Source organism: Candoia aspera, chromosome 3, assembly GCF_035149785.1.
Source record: "Candoia aspera isolate rCanAsp1 chromosome 3, rCanAsp1.hap2, whole genome shotgun sequence".
NCBI classification, from domain to species: domain Eukaryota; kingdom Metazoa; phylum Chordata; class Lepidosauria; order Squamata; family Boidae; genus Candoia; species Candoia aspera.
In genome coordinates this window covers 302,904-319,515 of record NC_086155.1, presented here as the reverse complement: position 1 = coordinate 319,515, position 16,612 = coordinate 302,904, and the positions used below count along the sequence as shown (strand labels likewise).

At 54.8% G+C, this 16,612-nt stretch overlaps 2 protein-coding genes across 3 annotated transcripts; one reads left to right on the top strand and one right to left on the bottom strand.

The window, feature by feature from the left end:
* Nucleotides 1-3,191: 3,191 nt before the first annotated feature.
* On the bottom strand, nucleotides 3,192-9,707 carry DDX27 (DEAD-box helicase 27). 2 transcript variants are annotated; one of them, XM_063296769.1, is made up of 21 exons: nucleotides 9,601-9,707; nucleotides 9,381-9,512; nucleotides 9,240-9,299; nucleotides 8,856-9,006; nucleotides 8,320-8,369; nucleotides 7,847-7,936; nucleotides 7,014-7,119; nucleotides 6,754-6,927; nucleotides 6,508-6,658; nucleotides 6,264-6,363; nucleotides 5,898-6,039; nucleotides 5,665-5,818; nucleotides 5,504-5,585; nucleotides 5,243-5,420; nucleotides 5,036-5,142; nucleotides 4,547-4,649; nucleotides 4,297-4,391; nucleotides 4,072-4,201; nucleotides 3,846-3,936; nucleotides 3,379-3,453; nucleotides 3,192-3,299 (listed from the first exon to the last, which is right to left on the bottom strand). In XM_063296769.1, exons 1-21 carry the CDS (start codon nucleotides 9,670-9,672, stop codon nucleotides 3,284-3,286), a joined length of 2,259 nt encoding a protein of 752 aa, XP_063152839.1. In that variant the 5' UTR covers nucleotides 9,673-9,707; the 3' UTR covers nucleotides 3,192-3,283. The 2 variants fall into 2 exon arrangements, with proteins under 2 accessions (XP_063152839.1, XP_063152840.1); XM_063296770.1 differs by lacking the exons at nucleotides 3,192-3,299; nucleotides 3,379-3,453; nucleotides 3,846-3,936; nucleotides 4,072-4,201 and having other exon boundaries at nucleotides 4,340-4,434; nucleotides 4,507-4,649.
* Nucleotides 9,708-10,771: 1,064 nt separating this feature from the next.
* On the top strand, nucleotides 10,772-16,612 carry CCNDBP1 (cyclin D1 binding protein 1). Its single transcript, XM_063297396.1, has 11 exons — nucleotides 10,772-10,780; nucleotides 11,046-11,424; nucleotides 11,522-11,586; nucleotides 12,890-12,971; nucleotides 13,212-13,308; nucleotides 13,496-13,569; nucleotides 13,730-13,806; nucleotides 15,067-15,320; nucleotides 15,543-15,603; nucleotides 16,136-16,182; nucleotides 16,371-16,612. The coding sequence occupies exons 1-11, from the start codon at nucleotides 10,772-10,774 to the stop codon at nucleotides 16,552-16,554; spliced, it is 1,329 nt and encodes a 442-aa protein (XP_063153466.1). The 3' UTR covers nucleotides 16,555-16,612.

Sequence of the window (16,612 nt, the reverse complement as noted above, 5' to 3'; positions counted from 1 at the left end):
TGAAGTGGCCCTTTCCAGTCCACTTCAGTTCACCAACGCCCAAAATGTCTATCTTTAATCTTGACATCTCACCAATAACCACATCCAATTTGCCCTGGCTCATAGATCTTACATTCCAGGTTCCGATGGTGTGCTGATCCTTAGAACATCGGATTCGCCATTCACCACCAGCACTGTTGGCCGCTAGCCGTCCTTTCGGCTTTGAGCTAGCTGCGTCATCACGTCTGGGGCTAGTTGAACTCATCCTCTGTTCCTCCCCAGTAGCATTTTGACCATCTTCCGACCTGGGGGGTCTCATCTTCCGATGGTATACCGACATATCTCTGGTTGTACTGATCCATTTAGTTTTCATGGCAGGAATACTGGGGTGGGTTGCCATTACCCTCCCCAGGGATCGCATTTAGTCTGACCTCTCTGTCATGACCTTCCTGTCTTGGGTGGCCCTTCATGGTTTAGCTCATGGCATCATTGAGGTGCTCAAGCTCCAGCACCATGACAAAGTAACGATCCTTTGCTGAAGATTGTTTATTTACATTTGTATTTATTGTATATAATTGTATTGAATTTTAACTTAGTTTTTATTGTAAACTGCCCAGAGTCCCTCCTTTGGAGAGGAGATGGGCAGTGATAAACTTTAATAATCGATCAATCAATCCCCAGAAAGTAGAGCCTAAGATCAGTCACAGATTACCTCTCTCCATCAGGGGTTCTCAGTGCAAGAATTCCCACTCTGGAAGTTAACAGTGGTTCCACAGGCCACACCATTCAAATCCCAATAAAGATGCCTTCTTGGAGTTCTTGATGGCTTCTTTAGGTTACTAGGGGCTGTTACTAAATTTCCGCCTGAATCTATCCCAAAAGAAGTTGGGTTCTCTGGCAGGCTTCTATACCTCAAGGGCATGTGAGAAACCAGACTGCATGTCGTATGAGCTGCTGATGGGTATCTGTAGAGCAGTGACCTGGACTAGCCCTTCCAGATTTGTAAGCCACATATCATCAGCTGTGATCATCTGTAAGTTGAGTCATGGCAACTGGGTTTCTTTCTTTTTGGTAGAAACGTTTCGCTGCTTGTCCAGGCAGCTTCTTACTCCTAGATCCTTTGTTCATCCCCAAGTGGATCGTCAAGAGTGGCCTTCCTGGTGGTCTTAATCTTCCTGGGGACTGATGACAGAGCAGCATGAAAAATGAGGGACAAGTTGTGTCTGAGGCCTCTGCCTCTACTGAGGGAAGGATTTTCCACTTTGGCATGAATGGATTCCTTAACCCCTCTCCGAAACCACCTTTCTTCTCTGTCCAAAATGTGAACATTGTCGTCCTCAAATGAGTGTCCTTTTTCCTTTTGATGAGGGTAAACTGCTGATTCTGGTCCTGTGGTGTTGCTCCTCCTGTGTTGGGCCATCCTTTTGTGTAAAGGCTGTTTGGTTTCCCCAGTGCAGTGGGTTTGAAATATACTAGTATGTGGTGTTTTCCAAATATCCGTTTTATCCTTTCCAACACACCGGCCATGTAAGGCATGTCCAGGTTCTTCTGTCAATGGAAAGTACCACATACTGGTATATTTCAAACCCACTAACACACTGAGACAGAGGCCTGTACACCCTAAAGATCCAACACCGAAACCTAAGAGGAGCAACATAGTATATGCAATCCAGTGCAGTGAGAAGTGTTCTGAGCTCTACACTGGGGAAACCAAACAGCCTTTACACAAGAGGATGGCGCAGCACAGGTGGAGCAACACCACAGGACCAGAATCAGCAGTTTACCCTCATCAAAAGGAAAAAGGACACTCATTTGAGGACAACGTTGTTCACATTTTGGGCAAAGAAGATAGGTGGTTTGAGAGAGGGGTTAAGGAATCCATTCATGCCGAAGTGGAAAATCCTTCCCTCAGTAGAGGCAGAGGCCTCAGACACAACTTGTCCCTCATTTTTCATGCTGCTCTGTCATCAGTCCCCAGGAAGATTAAGACCACCAGGAAGGCCACTCTTGACGATCCACTTGGGGATGAACAAAGGATCTAGGAGTAAGACATCCCAAAGACAATCCACACCTCCATGGCACAATTAACAGTGATTCAGGTGTAGGGACAATGCAGCCACCCTGGAAGCCATGTATGGGGTCCCCTCACCAACCTTTGCCCAGACTGAAGAAGCTGCCTGGACAAGCAGTGAAATGTTTCTACCAAAGAGAAAGAAATCCAGTTGCCATGACTCAAATCTACAGACAATTCCACCTGGATGACTGAGAATCTTCCACATATCAGCTGTGGTCTTTGCCAGTTCTTCAGAGTGCCATGAATTCTTAGGCCCTAGTGAAACAACTGTGCAGCAGAATGTCTGTCTCACCAACTCCATTACTTCAGGAATCAAGAAACATAGTCCTGCCTTAGGCACGAAAGCCAGCTGGGTGACCTTGGGCCAGTCATTCTCTCTCAGCCCAGCTCACCTCACAGGGTTGTTGTGGGGAAAACAGGAGGAGGGAAAAGTGTTAGGTATGTTCATCACCTTGAGTTATTTGTAAAAATAAAAAAGGTGGGATAGAAAATAACAAATAAAGTAAAAAATAATTCTCATGTGGGGGAGCAAGTGAATTCATCTGTGGTCTATGGCTTGGACAATTTATGTTTTGAGGTTTCAAGCACTTAAGCCAATGAAGAATGGTGTTTACAATGTAGATCAACAGGGAAGAAAACATTTTTTCCCCTCCCAGGTGAACAGGTAGGTGGTCTTGGCCCTGAATTGTCTGGCAACCAGGAGGAGACCTAGGATACATGCAACAGCGGAAGAGAAGAGCATTTCTAAGCTTCCCCCTGCTGATCTTATTAGGAAGATACCTCATGGTCACTAAGAACTGTTTTAATGAGGAAAGGTTGCCTTTGAGTTCTTGGAATTTTTAGGTGAACATCACAGCTTCCTTTAATATTTGTCAGCTAGGTAAAGGAGGTCACATAAACACTCAGGCTTCATAGCAAGGCAGAAAAGGGCAGCAGGACAGCACAAGACAGCTCAGTCAACAGCCCAGTTGTTTATTTGGTATCAAGGTCTTCCTAAGAAGTTTCAGGGAAGCACCAGCTCAGGAAGCCAAGAACGTGGACCACGGGGGAGGCCCAACTGACAGCCCCTCAGTTCTTCAGCCAAGTCCTAAAGCAGCCAGCTTGTTCTTCTGGGTATTGTTTGTTTCCAACTGCTAGGCTGCCGCCACTATAGCTAATGGCCATGAAGCAACCTTGGATCCCAACGGGGCTGCCACGTAGAGACCTCTGCAACCCAGCTAATGGGTGTACTCACTTCCGCTTGTACCTGCATCGAGAACAAGAAAGCAACATCTCAGCACGGGAAAAGAATCCAGGAAGGAAGATGGGTTGTAGATGAGCCTTACCTGGACTTGGTTTTAAATTTTCCTCCTTTCCTTCTACCAGGAAGGCCCAGCCGCTTGTGGTCTTCAAAGGAGGGCCTACAGAGGAGAACAGTCAGTGTCACCCTCAGCGGAATCTCAAGGGTCCAAGGGAAGGAGGAGGCCTCAGGCTCTCTCAACTGCCCAGGGTTTTTTTTAGGGGGGGCATGCTTTCAAGTTAAGCTTCACCCCTGATAACCCTCCAGGCACAACTATGCAATTCTCTTGCTCACAGTGCAGAAATCTCACAGTTGCCACCTTCTGAGATTTTGACTTTACTCCCCACCCCAGGGCTCTCTCGTGGTCTCCCATCCAAGTCCTATCCCAGCCCACCATACTCAGCTTCCGAGCCCAGGCCCAGGAGAAGGGTCATCGGAGCCTCTGGAAAGAGCACCCCAACTGCCCACAGGAGAGAGGGAGGGCATGGCAAGGGGCAGAACAGGAATATTCACCCGGCCCGATACTGCTTTAGGGCTTTCCTGTTTGTGTTGGTGAGCTCTATGTCAAACGCCGACGCGCTTTTCTGGCGCTGCTGCTTGGGGCCTTTCAGAAGAGAGAAGAGTCGAGAAGACCGGTCGCAAGCTAGCTGTGGAGGGAAGCTTCCCTTGTCCCACGGCCCCTCCAGCATCAGCGCCCACAGGATGAGGGAAGGGAAAGACAGGCTTCCTCCCTTCTTACCAGCCTTCGTGTCTACCAGAGGCATTTCCTCTGGCATGGCCCGGGCTCGCTTAGGCCGGCGATTCCTTTTGGCTAGCCGCTCAGCATACATCTGGGCCTTCAAAATCTCAAACTGCGACCGTTCCTCGGGCTATCAAATGAGAGAGAGACTCGCAGCACTGCCTGGGACTGGGCCAGAGGCCCAGCCACCAGCCCTTCCCTGTCCTCCTCCAGGCAGCTGCTCACCGTTGGCTGGGCCTTCTTCTGAGAATCCTTCACAAACATCTTCCTCTTCTTCTTGCCCCGCAGGGCCAGGTCAAACTCCTGAAGAGCCTTGGCAACTGGGACAGAAGCAATGCAGGGAGGGCAGGTCAGGGCCAGGGCCAGGGCCAGGGCCAGGGCCAGGGCCAGGGCCAGGGCCAGGGCCAGGGCCAGGGCCAGGGCCAGGGCCAGGGCTTGGACAGACCCCAGGCCCTCTCCCAGAGCCAACCCTTACGCTTCTCCTTCTTCCTCTCCTCCTGGCTCTGAAACCAGCTGCGGGCAGTGCCTCCAGCTGCCTGCTGAGACCCAGTTTCCAGTTTCCGCTTTGCAGTATTGATCTGGAAGAAGAGCAAAGGGACTCTGTCAGAGCGCATTCCAAAATCCGTGGCCAGCCAAAAAAACAGAGTAGCTGCGGGACCAGATTCAGTTGTCCTTGGCGAGGTGGGAGGAAGAAGGGAAAGAAGCTAGTCATCTTCCAACGAAGCAGCTGAGACAGCAACCCCCATGGCAGATCCTACTAGCAGGCATTGAAACACAAAGCCAATTTCATTTTCTGCCTGGGCTTGGGTCAGCAAGGTGACATTTTCACCACTCCCCTAAACTAACCACCTGGAGAGACACCAGGTGGATCAGGCAACTGGAAGCTGAGACAAGCAGCCATCTGCCTTCGCCCAGGGAGAAAATTCAGCCTCCGAGCCCCAATCTGCCCTCCTGTCCGCTCCACCTGGGCCTCCGAGCACTGCATCTCCCGCTCTTCCCGCTCCAGGCGCAGCACAGCATACACATCTGGCTCCAGCTTTTCAATCTTCTCCCGGAAGCGCAGAATCACATCTGGAGGATACAGCACAGGGCTGCCACTAAGTCCCTGGAAGCAACAATCTAGCCCGCTTGGTGCTGGACCCATCCTGCACCCACTCCGCACAGCCATTACCCTGGGGGAGAATCCTGGCCTTGACGGGTGCCCTGGCAGCCTTGACAATCTCTTTCAGCATCTTGCGCTCTTCCTCGCCGACTAGGGACACGGAGCGTCCTGCATGTCCTGCCCGAGCTGTGCGCCCCACCCGGTGGACGTAATGCTTTGTGGTGTTGGGCATGGTGAAATTGATCACCTGCAAGTACAGAGGCAGCGTGAAAGAACATCTTCCAGCAGGAAAAAGAGGCAGGTTGGGGGAAGACCAAGGAAGAACCTAACTGTTTTGACGCCTTCAATATCGAGGCCTCGTGCAGCAACGTCTGTGGCCACAAGCACGTCAATCTGCTCATCCTTGAATCGCCTGCAAAGAAAGGCCCTGTAAAAGGCCAGCCCCAACCCCACCACGCTTCCCCCCTCCCCACACTCACTCCTCCGCCTACCGGAGAGCCTCCAAGCGCTGGGCCTGGGAAAGGTTGCCGTGCAGCTCACCGACACACAGACCCATCAGGCCCAGGAGAATATGCAAGCGGTGGGCCTGCTTCTTGGTCTGGGTGAACAGCATCACGTGGTCTGGGAACGTCCGAGTCAGCAGGGCTGAAAAGCAGCAGAGACTTGTCACCGCCAGGCAACCTCTATTGAAACCACCACCAGAGACGTCCCCACCAGCTCCTACCTGCCACGATGGCTTCCCTGTCCCCCTCGCGGCTTGGCCGAATGCGGACAAACTCCTGGCGCAGAAAGGGGGCCACGTCTGTGTTACTGTTCACAAAGACCCGGACAGGATTTTTCAGAGAAACCGAAGCCAAATCTTTGACCTGCCAAAGAAGAAGGTGGTTGGCCCTGCCCCACAAAGCCTCCCTGCCCCCTCCCATCTCAGAAACAGTGCCCGAAAGGCTCTCCTCCAGAAACGACGCCTCTCGCCCTGCTCCAGAGCAGCCCTCCCAGGCAAGGCGAGGGGTGCTCCTCCCTGCCACTGGACAGCTACCCCGCTTCTCGTCTTGCCCACCCGCCTTCCTTCACGTCAGGGCTCCTGCAGTACCTCATCTGTCATGGTTGCAGAAAAGAGCATTGTCTGGCGATGTCGCGCACACATCCGAATGATCTCCTTCATTTGCTCCTCAAAATATTCATCCAGCATCCTGACACACAAGAGGGGCATGAGCGAACATCCAGGCCAGCCCGCTCCCCAGCACAGAGTACAAATCTAGGACTGAGAAGCTCAGGGGCCCAGAGGGGGGCTGGCACCACATTTTTGCCCCAGGGCAATTAAGCCATCCTCTCACCGATCAGCTTCATCCAGAATGAGGACCTCAATGCTGCCCAGGTGGAAGGAGGGACAGTTGTGCAGATGGTCAATGAGGCGGCCAGGAGTGGCAACGAGAATGTCAGGGCCAGAGCGCAGGGCTGCCTCCTGGGTCTTGAGGTCCAAGCCACCTGCAACAACACAGAGTGCATGCAGCCCACCAGTTCCCAAACAACAAGAGGGTCAATGACTTTGCCATGAAAAGGCCCAAAGCTAGGTCACTCACCCACTGCCAGGCAAACAGTGATGCTGCTGAACTGAGCCAGCTGTTTTGTAACCGAGTGCACTTGGATGCCTAACTCCCGGGTTGGCACCAGCACTAACACACGACTCACGGGGGCTTGCCGAGGTTTGTAGATCAGACGCTCCAGGACAGGAAGGATGAAGGCTGCAGTCTTCCCTGGAAGGTAGGCAAAAAGAGCAAGATCCACATGGGGCCACAAGCCACCTCAAACCCATTCCTGTCTCCAACCAGGCAGAACATACCTGTTCCTGTGGCCGCACATGCACATATGTCCTTCCCCAGCAGTCCTACAGGGATGCAGGCCTTCTGGATTGGGGTAGGCTGTTTGAAGCCCAGAGCAGTTATGGCCTGTCAACAGAGACAGCACACGTACAGTAGATCAATGCGCAAACATCTGAAGCAGTCCCAATACAGATCTGGTTAGATTACCAGAAAGTACTTTTGCCAAAATACAAAGTACTTTTGTTCTTAATCAAGACTTATCGCTCATCACATTTCATGTTCACCTCTTTTAATCAGTTGGTTTCTCCCATTTCTATTGGAAGAATACTCTGCCAAAGAGGAAGGTGGTTAAAAAGTAGCTGTTTCGATGCATTCCACGACACTGATTCACATGGCTCTTTTTGTTTCCTGCAAAGCCCACGTGACTTGCAGATTCTGGGCAATGTTACCATCCAATCTTTTCCTAAAACATGCCGCGCCATATGTCCCATGCAAGTAACAGAACTGCGCTGAAAGGAGTTTTTGTTTGGAGCCCACTCCTAGATTCCATGACACCATCTCACCCAAAAGCTACTAAGCGCAGAAACACCCTGGGAAGTTTCCGGAACTTTGCTCTACTGCAAACGGCCATTTGGAACCAGACGGACCTGCTGTTTCCCAGGTTGTCTGCTGTCTTGTTCTATTCTACCATCATTTATGGTAACTTCTATGCTGCTTTTCTGCCCAGACGGCTCTTTTGGAGCAAGGGCCACATCGCAACTCTGGATCTTTAGACACAGCACCTCAAATTTATTTGGGATTTGCTCATACAAGAGAGACCAGGCACCCCAAATCCCACACTTCAAAAGGGTACCTTCAGCAAGGGCCGAGAGAGGTTCATGTCTTGGAAGGACAAACTATCATCATACTGTGAACCATCTTCCTGAAAGAACCGTGTGGCTTCCTAAAATTAGGCCAGAGAAAAGCGAGAATGTGAACCTCCAGCCACATCGCACAGACGTACATCTCTACAAGGACTCCGGCAGCCACGCTTTATGTAAAGCTAATTTTATTTTAACCATTCTTTGTGAACAAGGGACACGTCGCAACGATCGAGCACGCAAACAATAACTCCAAGCCAAGCCAATTAAGTGATCGCTTAGCAGAGTGCATGAACCCAATCCACCCACCCACCCACCCTCCAGTGCTTTTAAGACAACTTGTGATAAAAAAAAGGTGTCAGGCGGCTGTCTACCTGAGATGGCTTCACCTGGATTTCTGCGCTGAGCAAAGGTTGGACTTGATACCCCCTCCAACTTGGTCTGACTTCGCCCCCCCAGCACTCACCTCCTTTTCAATTTGTTTCTGCTTCCATCGCTGCTTCAGCTTAAGCGTATCTGTGAAAAAGGCAATTACTGTCTACTTATTTTACAAAATACAAGAGCAGTTTTGTATGCGACAAATGGAATTACGTGAGGCACTCATCGTACGCTTAGTTAACCTATCGTTTATGTTTACAAAATAACGCCGAGCACAGTGCGTTGTCTTTGCATGTATTAAATCCAAATTAACAGATTAAATTACTGTTTGCACGTTACGTGATGCCCAAACAAATGATCTATTATGGTTTCACGTATAACGCATAAGGAATTGGGTTTTCGTGATAACTTGAACCACAAATTTGCTAATCCTATTTCAGCACGGACTGGTTCTTTCTACCGAAGAACGTACTGCATCTCAGGAACTTGTCCATCTTATAAAGAGAAGGGGACCACGCTTCCCCCTGTGACTACAAGGAACACAAGCTGATCGCTTTCTTCCAAGACAAGCCAGATGGGTCGTCCCTCCTGGGTTGGCCTCCCATCAACGCAAGCATTAGTTACCAGCTTTTGCAAAGATGCTCTCATCTGCTGAGGAATGCTCTGATTGCATCTCCTCTTCCGCTTCCTCCTCACTATCTCTGGTGTTGGCCTCATTTCCCTGTGTGGTCTCTCCACCATCTTCCTTTGCTGTTCCTCCTTTGGTCGCCTTCTCCTGCAGAAGGATGACACTTCTCCTGTTCAACAAGACTTAACATAGGCTAATTGTTTTATTTTTTGCTCTGTGGCCCCCCCTTTTCTTCCGAAGGGCCCTTTTCAAAGGGTAAGCCAGCCGGCCCTGCTTCCCGCTACTGAAGCCAACGCGCCCGACCCGAGGCAGCCTCCTTCTACGCGGAAGCGCCTCAAGGGAGGGGCAGGCTGCGGTGGGTGCTGAAAACGGCTCCAAACCTGAGCCCTCCGCTGCCTCCTCACGGTCGCGATCTTCTCCTCCAGGCTGGTGGCGCAGCGCTGCCAAGACAAGAGGGCCAAGACATGAGGGCGCTGCGGCCTCCCCGCGCGCCCCCCGCCTCGGGTGCCAGGGACTCCTACCTTGCGCTTCAGCTGCCCCAGCGCCTCCGCCCAGGCCCCGCTGCCTGGCCCCGCGACGGCCTCCTTCTCGGAGAACGCGAACCCCGCCGCGAAGTCTCCCCGGCCTCCTGGGCCCGCGGCCACCGGTTCCTCCTGCAGGGAAGGCGAGGCGGGGATGGTGGGCGGCGCGAATCACCGACCCCCGAGCCCGGGCCGAGCCGGCCCGCTCCCCGCCCCTCACCTCCGACTCCGAGTCCGTCAGCTCCAGGTTCGCGTCCGCGTCGTCACGGCTCCTCTCCGCTCCGGGCCCCATCGTGGCTCCGGGGAAGCACGCTACTTCCGGTCCTCCGGCCCTTCGCTCCGGCAGGAAACGCAGCGCGCCGAGCGGGTTCCTGTGCAGGAGCGCCCCCAGCGACGGCCCCGGGCGGGGCGGGGCGGGGCGGGGCGGGGCTGCGGAGCTCGGGGTCCCGGCGGCTCCGGGCGCCTCCCTCGACGGGGTTCGGGGCCAGGCCGGGGAAGAGAGCGGCGGTGCCCCCTGCCTGCCCTGCGCACCGCCCCTTTGCCCTTCCGCTGAACCGTCAGCCGCCACCGCGGGAGATCCCTCGGGGGAAAAGGAGCGAAAGGCTTGAAGGAAAGAGCGCCTTCCCCATCTTGAGCAGGACGGGCGAGGCTCTCCCGGGCCGGAGGGGGCGGGCAGCCGTGGGCCCGGGAATCCCAGGCGGGGGGAAGGAGGGGGAAGGGATTGCACCGGGCACCATCGGAGCCGGCAGCTGATGCCTCACAGCCGGAAGGGGGTTAATCACGACAGGGACCCGAAACCCACTTCCAAAACAAACCGGGGTTACTTCGCAGCAAAGAGGTTTACACGTCTGGGAATGACCTACGCCAGCGTTTTTTAAAGGGTGGCTCTAGGAGCCTTGGGGGTCCCCCAAGACCCTCTCGGGTCCGCAAAATCAAAGTTATTTGCCAGCCTATGTTGAAAAACAGTACAATATTAAAACCCCGTCAAACCATCGTGAGAAGTGGTAGCGAACGCATTCATTTTCATTTTTAATAAGATGAACATCGGTAAATACAACCGATACAAACAAAAGCACTTTTGGGATCCTCCACAATTTTTAAAAGCGGGAAGGGGTCTTGAGAGAAAAAAGTTCTAAGAAACACTTGCCTGCACAACCCCCTCTTAAACATCCCTGAAAACCGTGGGGCGACCCCAGGGCTGTTATGCCCGCAAGGGGACTTCAGAAGAGCAGGAAAGGGACTTCGAAAGCAAGAACAGAGGGGCTCGTTTGGGTCCAGGAACGTGGCAGAGCTGTCAGCCGTTCAGCCCCGACCGCGAGGCGTCCACGCTTGTGCACCTGCTGCCTTCACCCTTTTGCTGAAGCCATAAATGCTTGACGTAGGCCGTAGGAATGCATCCCGTTGGCACAAATGTATTTACGAATGAGAGTTGTCTGCGACTGAATCCACATGGACTCTAGAATTCACGTGTAAGACGCCGTTCGACCGATGCAATACTGAACTGACAGAGAAAATCCAATCTCGTTCCCTACTTCAATAAACGCCGAAGTCAACGAGCTAAAATTTACTGAAAGCGGCACCGCCGGTTCTGATTCGCCCCCGAAGGGCTTCCGGCTCTCGCGGGGAGCGGGGCGGCCGCGAAAACGCCCCTCCCGCCGTTCCTAGCAGCCCGCTCGTTCTCTGGGCCGGACGCGAGGCGGCGGCCAAGAGACCCGGGCCGAGAAGACTCGCACCCGGGGGGCTCCGGGCGGCCCGTGCACAGGGGAGCCCCCGGTTTCCTCCCGGGGAGCTCCTTTCCGTGAGAGGCCCTCCGGGCGACCCCCCCCCGCGCGAGGGCCGGAAGCGCCTCCGCCCGGACTCTCCCAGCGGTCGGACTTCCTCGCTCCTTCCGGCGGGGCCGGGGAGTCTTACGTCCCGGGGTGCCGCGAGCTGCTCGCCATGGAGGCGCTGCGGGAGGCCCTGCGAGAGGCGCTGGCGGGGCTGCGGGGCGGCGGCGGCGGCGGCGGCGAGGATTTCGACCGGGGCCGCTTCTGGGAGGCGCTGGGTGTGGACGCGGCGGAGGGAGGCGGGGAGGGGGCGCCTGCCTGCTGCCTGTCCCCTGCCTGGCCGTTCTGACGCCGGGCCTTCCTCTTCTCCCGCAGCGCAAGCCTTCCAGGCCGCCTCGCGGGAAGCCACGCAGCTCAGCCTGGCCGCCGCCCGAGCGCCGGTGGGTCCCCGCGGGCGCGACCGGGGCGGCGGGAAGCAGAGCGCAGCTCTGGTCGGGAAGCGGGCCCCCCTATGCTTCCGTTCTGCTCAGCTGAGGCCCAGAGGCGAGGGTGGGGTGCCGGGGGTGCAGGCGGCCGAAGAATCAGGCCTGGCGCCCCCCCGCCGGCCCTGCCAGGTTATCCCCAGGGAGTGCTGCGAGATCCCTCCTGCTGTGCCTCCCTCTTTTCTTCTGTTTTCCATTCTTATTGAGACCGACGCCTGCTTTCCACCTTTTCGGCTAAACGGGCGGGGTGGGTGTGGAATTGTGTTTTTTTTGGCTAATGCGAACCTGCTGAGGGAACCCCGCAAAAACCTTCTAATATGTGGATGCATTGTCACTGTCATAGCCCCCCCCCCCCCGCCCATGCCTTTTTTATGGACGAGCCTCTCTGGAATTTTAGGCCACTGCTGTTGTGCGTTACCCGAATGGCCTCTGTAGGTACCGTTGACTGCTGCTTATGTTGTTCTCTGGCTTGGCTCAGAAGTCCATCTCCTCCAGCCTGCTGGCGTTGATCATTCTGGACCTCTAGGAGTACTTTTTCTTCTTATTTCTTGCTATTACACAGTACTGTATTCCAATGGTACAAAAAAATTCAATGTGTTTTTTTAGCGGTACCAAAACTTTTCTAGAATTAAGTATTCGGGTTCCTGTCAATTTCAGAGATGCAGCAGCTATTCAAGTATCCCAAGTTCACTTTTTAACTTCCATAGCAAAGGTCAGATCTAGAGAACATGATAGCAACAAAACCATTCAGTTGTTATGCTGAAATGAAACTTTGAGCATGATGTGGCCTTGTAGAATCTCATGGGGGTCAATTGGACCTGATTGGGAGACTAACTGCAGGTTGGCATTTGGCTGGATTTTCTTCTTAAATGAAGTGCTGGGAGGTATTCAAGGTGTTGCCATCTCTTAGAGGGCTCTGCGGGAGGACGGCCAGGTATACTTTTGAGGAGGAACCAAACATTGTACATGGTGGTGTGGGGAGTCCTGCGGCAGAATCCTTACTTGTAATTATCACCTGGGATCATCACACTTTGAGGGGTGCTGTGCTAACCCTGTGTTTTGGGTTGGAGAAAGTTTTTCACCATGAAGGAGACTGTCTCACAATCACAGAGATAAATCCACCATTTAAAAATTAGCTTGCTTGCTCAGGTAAGAAGGCAGGAACCTTGGCTGTTGCTCAGAGTAGTGCCGCCCTAGGAAGGACCCAGATGCAACCTTGTTGGGGACCACAGCTTAACCTTTGTTGATGGTTCCTTCTCAGGCATGTGAGCAGCTGAGCAAAGAGGTGTGCAATGCTGTCATCGGAGCTACCTCGGTATATTACCAGCTCCCAAAGAGCCAAGGTGAGGAGGAGGAGGGGGTGCCCTGTTTCAGCAGTGGAAAGAGAGCTCTTTGGGCCATCAGCTCTGTCAGTTGGCCCTCCATCCTGGGTCTCTTCTCGCGAGCTGGGGTGAGGTTGCTCAGCTTTTGCCAGGAGCTCTGGAGCTCTTCAGTGAGGCCTGAGGGAAGGGCGCTGCTGACTTATTTAAAGCCACTGTTTGTTTATGAGTTAAACATTGTAGTGCTGCCTTTGCCTGCCCCAGGGAAAACCCTGAACGACGCTGTCCGCTGTGCCACGATCCAAGTGGTGGAGGGGATGATTCAGCTCATAGAGGTTATCCTTCGGACTCCCCGGGAAAGGTGCGCCTTTTCCTGCCATGGTTGCCCCTCTTCCCTCCCTCCGGAGAAATTGCCTCAGGAGGCCAAGTTGATGGCCCTCCATGCTGTGTGGGGTTCCCTTGGCTGAGCACAGCTGTCATCCCCTGGTTCCTGGCCCTAACCCTCCAGCTGCGTGTTGGCTACAGGGACTGGCTTGTCTCTTTCACAGCCTATCTCAGGAGCAGCTTATCTCGACTGGAGGCATCTGGGAGGCCTGTGATCGAGTTTCCTGCCTGCCGCACGGTGAGTGGCAGGAGAGAAGTCAGGGCCAGAGGGCAGCAGTGGCAGCTGTGTGCGAGCAGCCTGTGGTCTGGCCAGAAAATGGGCGCAGGGTGAGGAGGGGCTTCGGGCAGCTCTTGCTGCCACCCACAGAGTTCCCCCCTCTCATGTTCTCTCTGCACAGACAACCAGGCAGCAGTTGCGTTGGCCACTTCTTCCTGTCTGGAACTTGTCAAGGATGCGCTGGAGGAGATGGAGCAGGTGGGGAGAGCGGAGAGCTGTTTTGGGTTGCCTGGGGCAAAGGTTCACCGTCTGCCGAAGTCTGAACTTGGAAGAGCGAATTAAATTTGAGTAAATTCTCCACTGACCAGAGCAGGAGAGCAGGCGTGCATTTTGGGACCCTCTGGGTCTGGAACAGGCAGTGGGGCGCCTGCTGGGCTCTGTGATCCAGTCTTTTATTTAAAAAAAATGGGAAGCTGGCCTGTGGCGAAGAACCAACCTTGAGTAATGGCTGTGTTTTACAAAAATAGTGGTGGCAGGTGATGGCAGGCCAGGGCGGGGGGGTTCAGAGGGGTTTGTAAGGGAGTGGGGTGGGGGAGCATGAGGAGCCAGATGGCCTTATGGTAAATGGGTTGTGGGTAACCAGCCCTGCCTCTTTTGCCAGCCATTTTGTGAGCGGGCCCTTTGCATGTCTTTACAATCCTAGATGTGCATGTGCCATCAGCCTATAAAACTTCTGTGCCGGTGAAGAGAACTCAGATGTCAGATTGGCCCTTTGTTTTACCATGAGGTGCCCTTTGGGTGTCCAAAGTTTTTTTGGATGTTTTGCCACTGAGCAGAGCTGGTCCTTTCTCTCAGCTGAGAGTCACCTTCAAAACCCAGTGCCCACAGGCAGCTGGCCTGGTTACAAGTAGCTGTAAGCCACCATTTGGGGTGGACAGATTGGAAGGGCCATATGCTGAATGGAGTGTAAGCGTTCTTTGGTCTCTCGGGGCCCAAACATGGTTCTTGCTGTTGTCCAGATGCTGCAACTGGTGAGTCTGCATCTGGATCCTGTTCCCCCTCCTGTCACAAGTGGCAGTTGCTTTCCAGCAGACAAGAGGAGTGTCCCTGAGACACCACGCCCTCCTCGCCTGCATTTTGCTCTCAGCCTGGCTGATCACTCCAAGCCTGGGGACTCTGCCCAAGTCTTTGCTACTGGGGTGTCTCCCGCTGGCCCCTTGCGGTTGCCTCAGGGCCCCTGGGGTTGCTGTTCCACCCCCAGGCATCCGTGTTACGCTGTCCGATCGCCAGCGTGGGAGGTTGCTGAGCCCTGAGAGTGCCACACTGGCTTTTCCCACCCTGCCTGCTCAAAGCCCCACCACCTGATTAGTGGCTGACTAGTGCTCCTGCAAGCCAGCCTCAACGGCGCGTCTCCCCTTCCATCCCTTCCTGCCTGGCTTTGCTGTTTTTCGGGGGGGTGGGGGATGCTGCTGTTGCCTCAGACCGACACACTTGTGACCTGGGCGTGTTTGTGTTCAGATGCAGGCTGAGGGAGGAGGGTCTCCTGGTGACCTGCTGGAGGATGGAGAGCTGGGCTTCCTGGAAAATAGGAACCTTTCCTGGTCAGATGCTGAGCGGCAGCTGCTGGGCCCCTGCAAGGGGCTGGTGAAGGCCACCAAAGCTGGCTTGAGGAAAGTGCTGGGGGCCATAAGGACTCATGGCAAGGTGGACACGGAGGAGCAGGTGGCTCAGCTGGATGCCCTGGCCGATGCGGTGGCTGAGCTCAGCCCCAGGTGAGAGAGTCTCCAACACCAGAGCAGAGGAGCGGAGCATTGGCACCCCCAGCGGGAACGGGATCTGCATGGTGAGGGGGGGCCACGGAAGGGGCAGGGAGGCAGTGGCTGCATCTGGTCCTCACAATCACTCCTGTGAGACCCAACTTGGCTGAGGCCTGCGGGCCTCTTGCTGGCTGCGTTTCTGCTGAGCCTGTGCTGGTTTTGGTTTTTGTGTTTCAGCGTAGATGAACTGGTGCTGAGCCTCTGTCCGCCTGTGAACCAGCTCACTCTGCGGCTGAATGTAAGCTGACTGAGAAGGGAATTTGGCAATGTCACTTGGGAGGTTCCTGGCCACTCTTCCGCTAGACCTGGTGCGATTCCTCCACCTCAGCACCCCCCCGTCCCCCAGAGAGAAAGACCCCCTACTCCCCAGCCTTAGTCTTGGCAGGGACAGCTGCTCCAGCCTTTGAGGCTGCGTGCGAGGGAAATGGGGCTGGTGTGTCCCACAGTCCTGAGAGAAGCGCCCTGCCCTTGGGTGTGGGGTTCTCTGCTCCCGGAACAGGTGGGGGGGGGGCTCTGCTCCTTCCCTTTGGGTGGGTGAGGAGAGTCATGCTCCCAGCGGGACTGGACAGCCGGGGCTTGTCAGTGGGAGAAAGGGGGGATCCCTGGAAGCAGGGTAAGTCAGCAACTGGAGTCCCCAAATGGGCATCCCAGTGGCTCCCAGGAACCCTTGGCGAGGTGTGCTTCCCCCATAGGGGGAGAGTTTCCCAGCGGATGACCTTTGCAATCTCCAGGCGACAGCCCTCTCGTTCATTTGCTGACCCCTTGTTTAGGCTGGGAAACTGGCTTCCGTGTTAATGAAGATGCTGGAAATCGCCAGGTGAGAGAAGCGTTCTGGGCCCACCCTTGGTCTCCAGGGAGCACCTTGCCAGGTCCTTTGCCTCAGGGCCAGGCTGGCAGGCGGCTGCCCCGCCTTCTCATGCTGGGCAGGGGGCCCTGAGCTGCACGCCAGCCAGGGCCGGGCAGAGGCGCCGAGTCCATCCCTGCCGGGGCTGCTGTCTCCTGCAGGACGAGCCACATCTGCCCTCCCTCTGAAGAGAGCTGGGTGCAGTTCCTGGGTGGAGCAGTGGATCACAACATGGACAAGATCAAGGGCTTCACCCAAGGCCTGCTCGGAGACCCTGGCCCAGCAGGGGAGGACCGGTCTGCGGGAGAAGTCTTGGGAGGCGCCTGGGCAAATGGGCAGCCGTAGCTTTTTTGTCTTGGCCGTGGGCAGTAAAGGACTGCTGGGCTCTGAGGAGGAAGCTTGT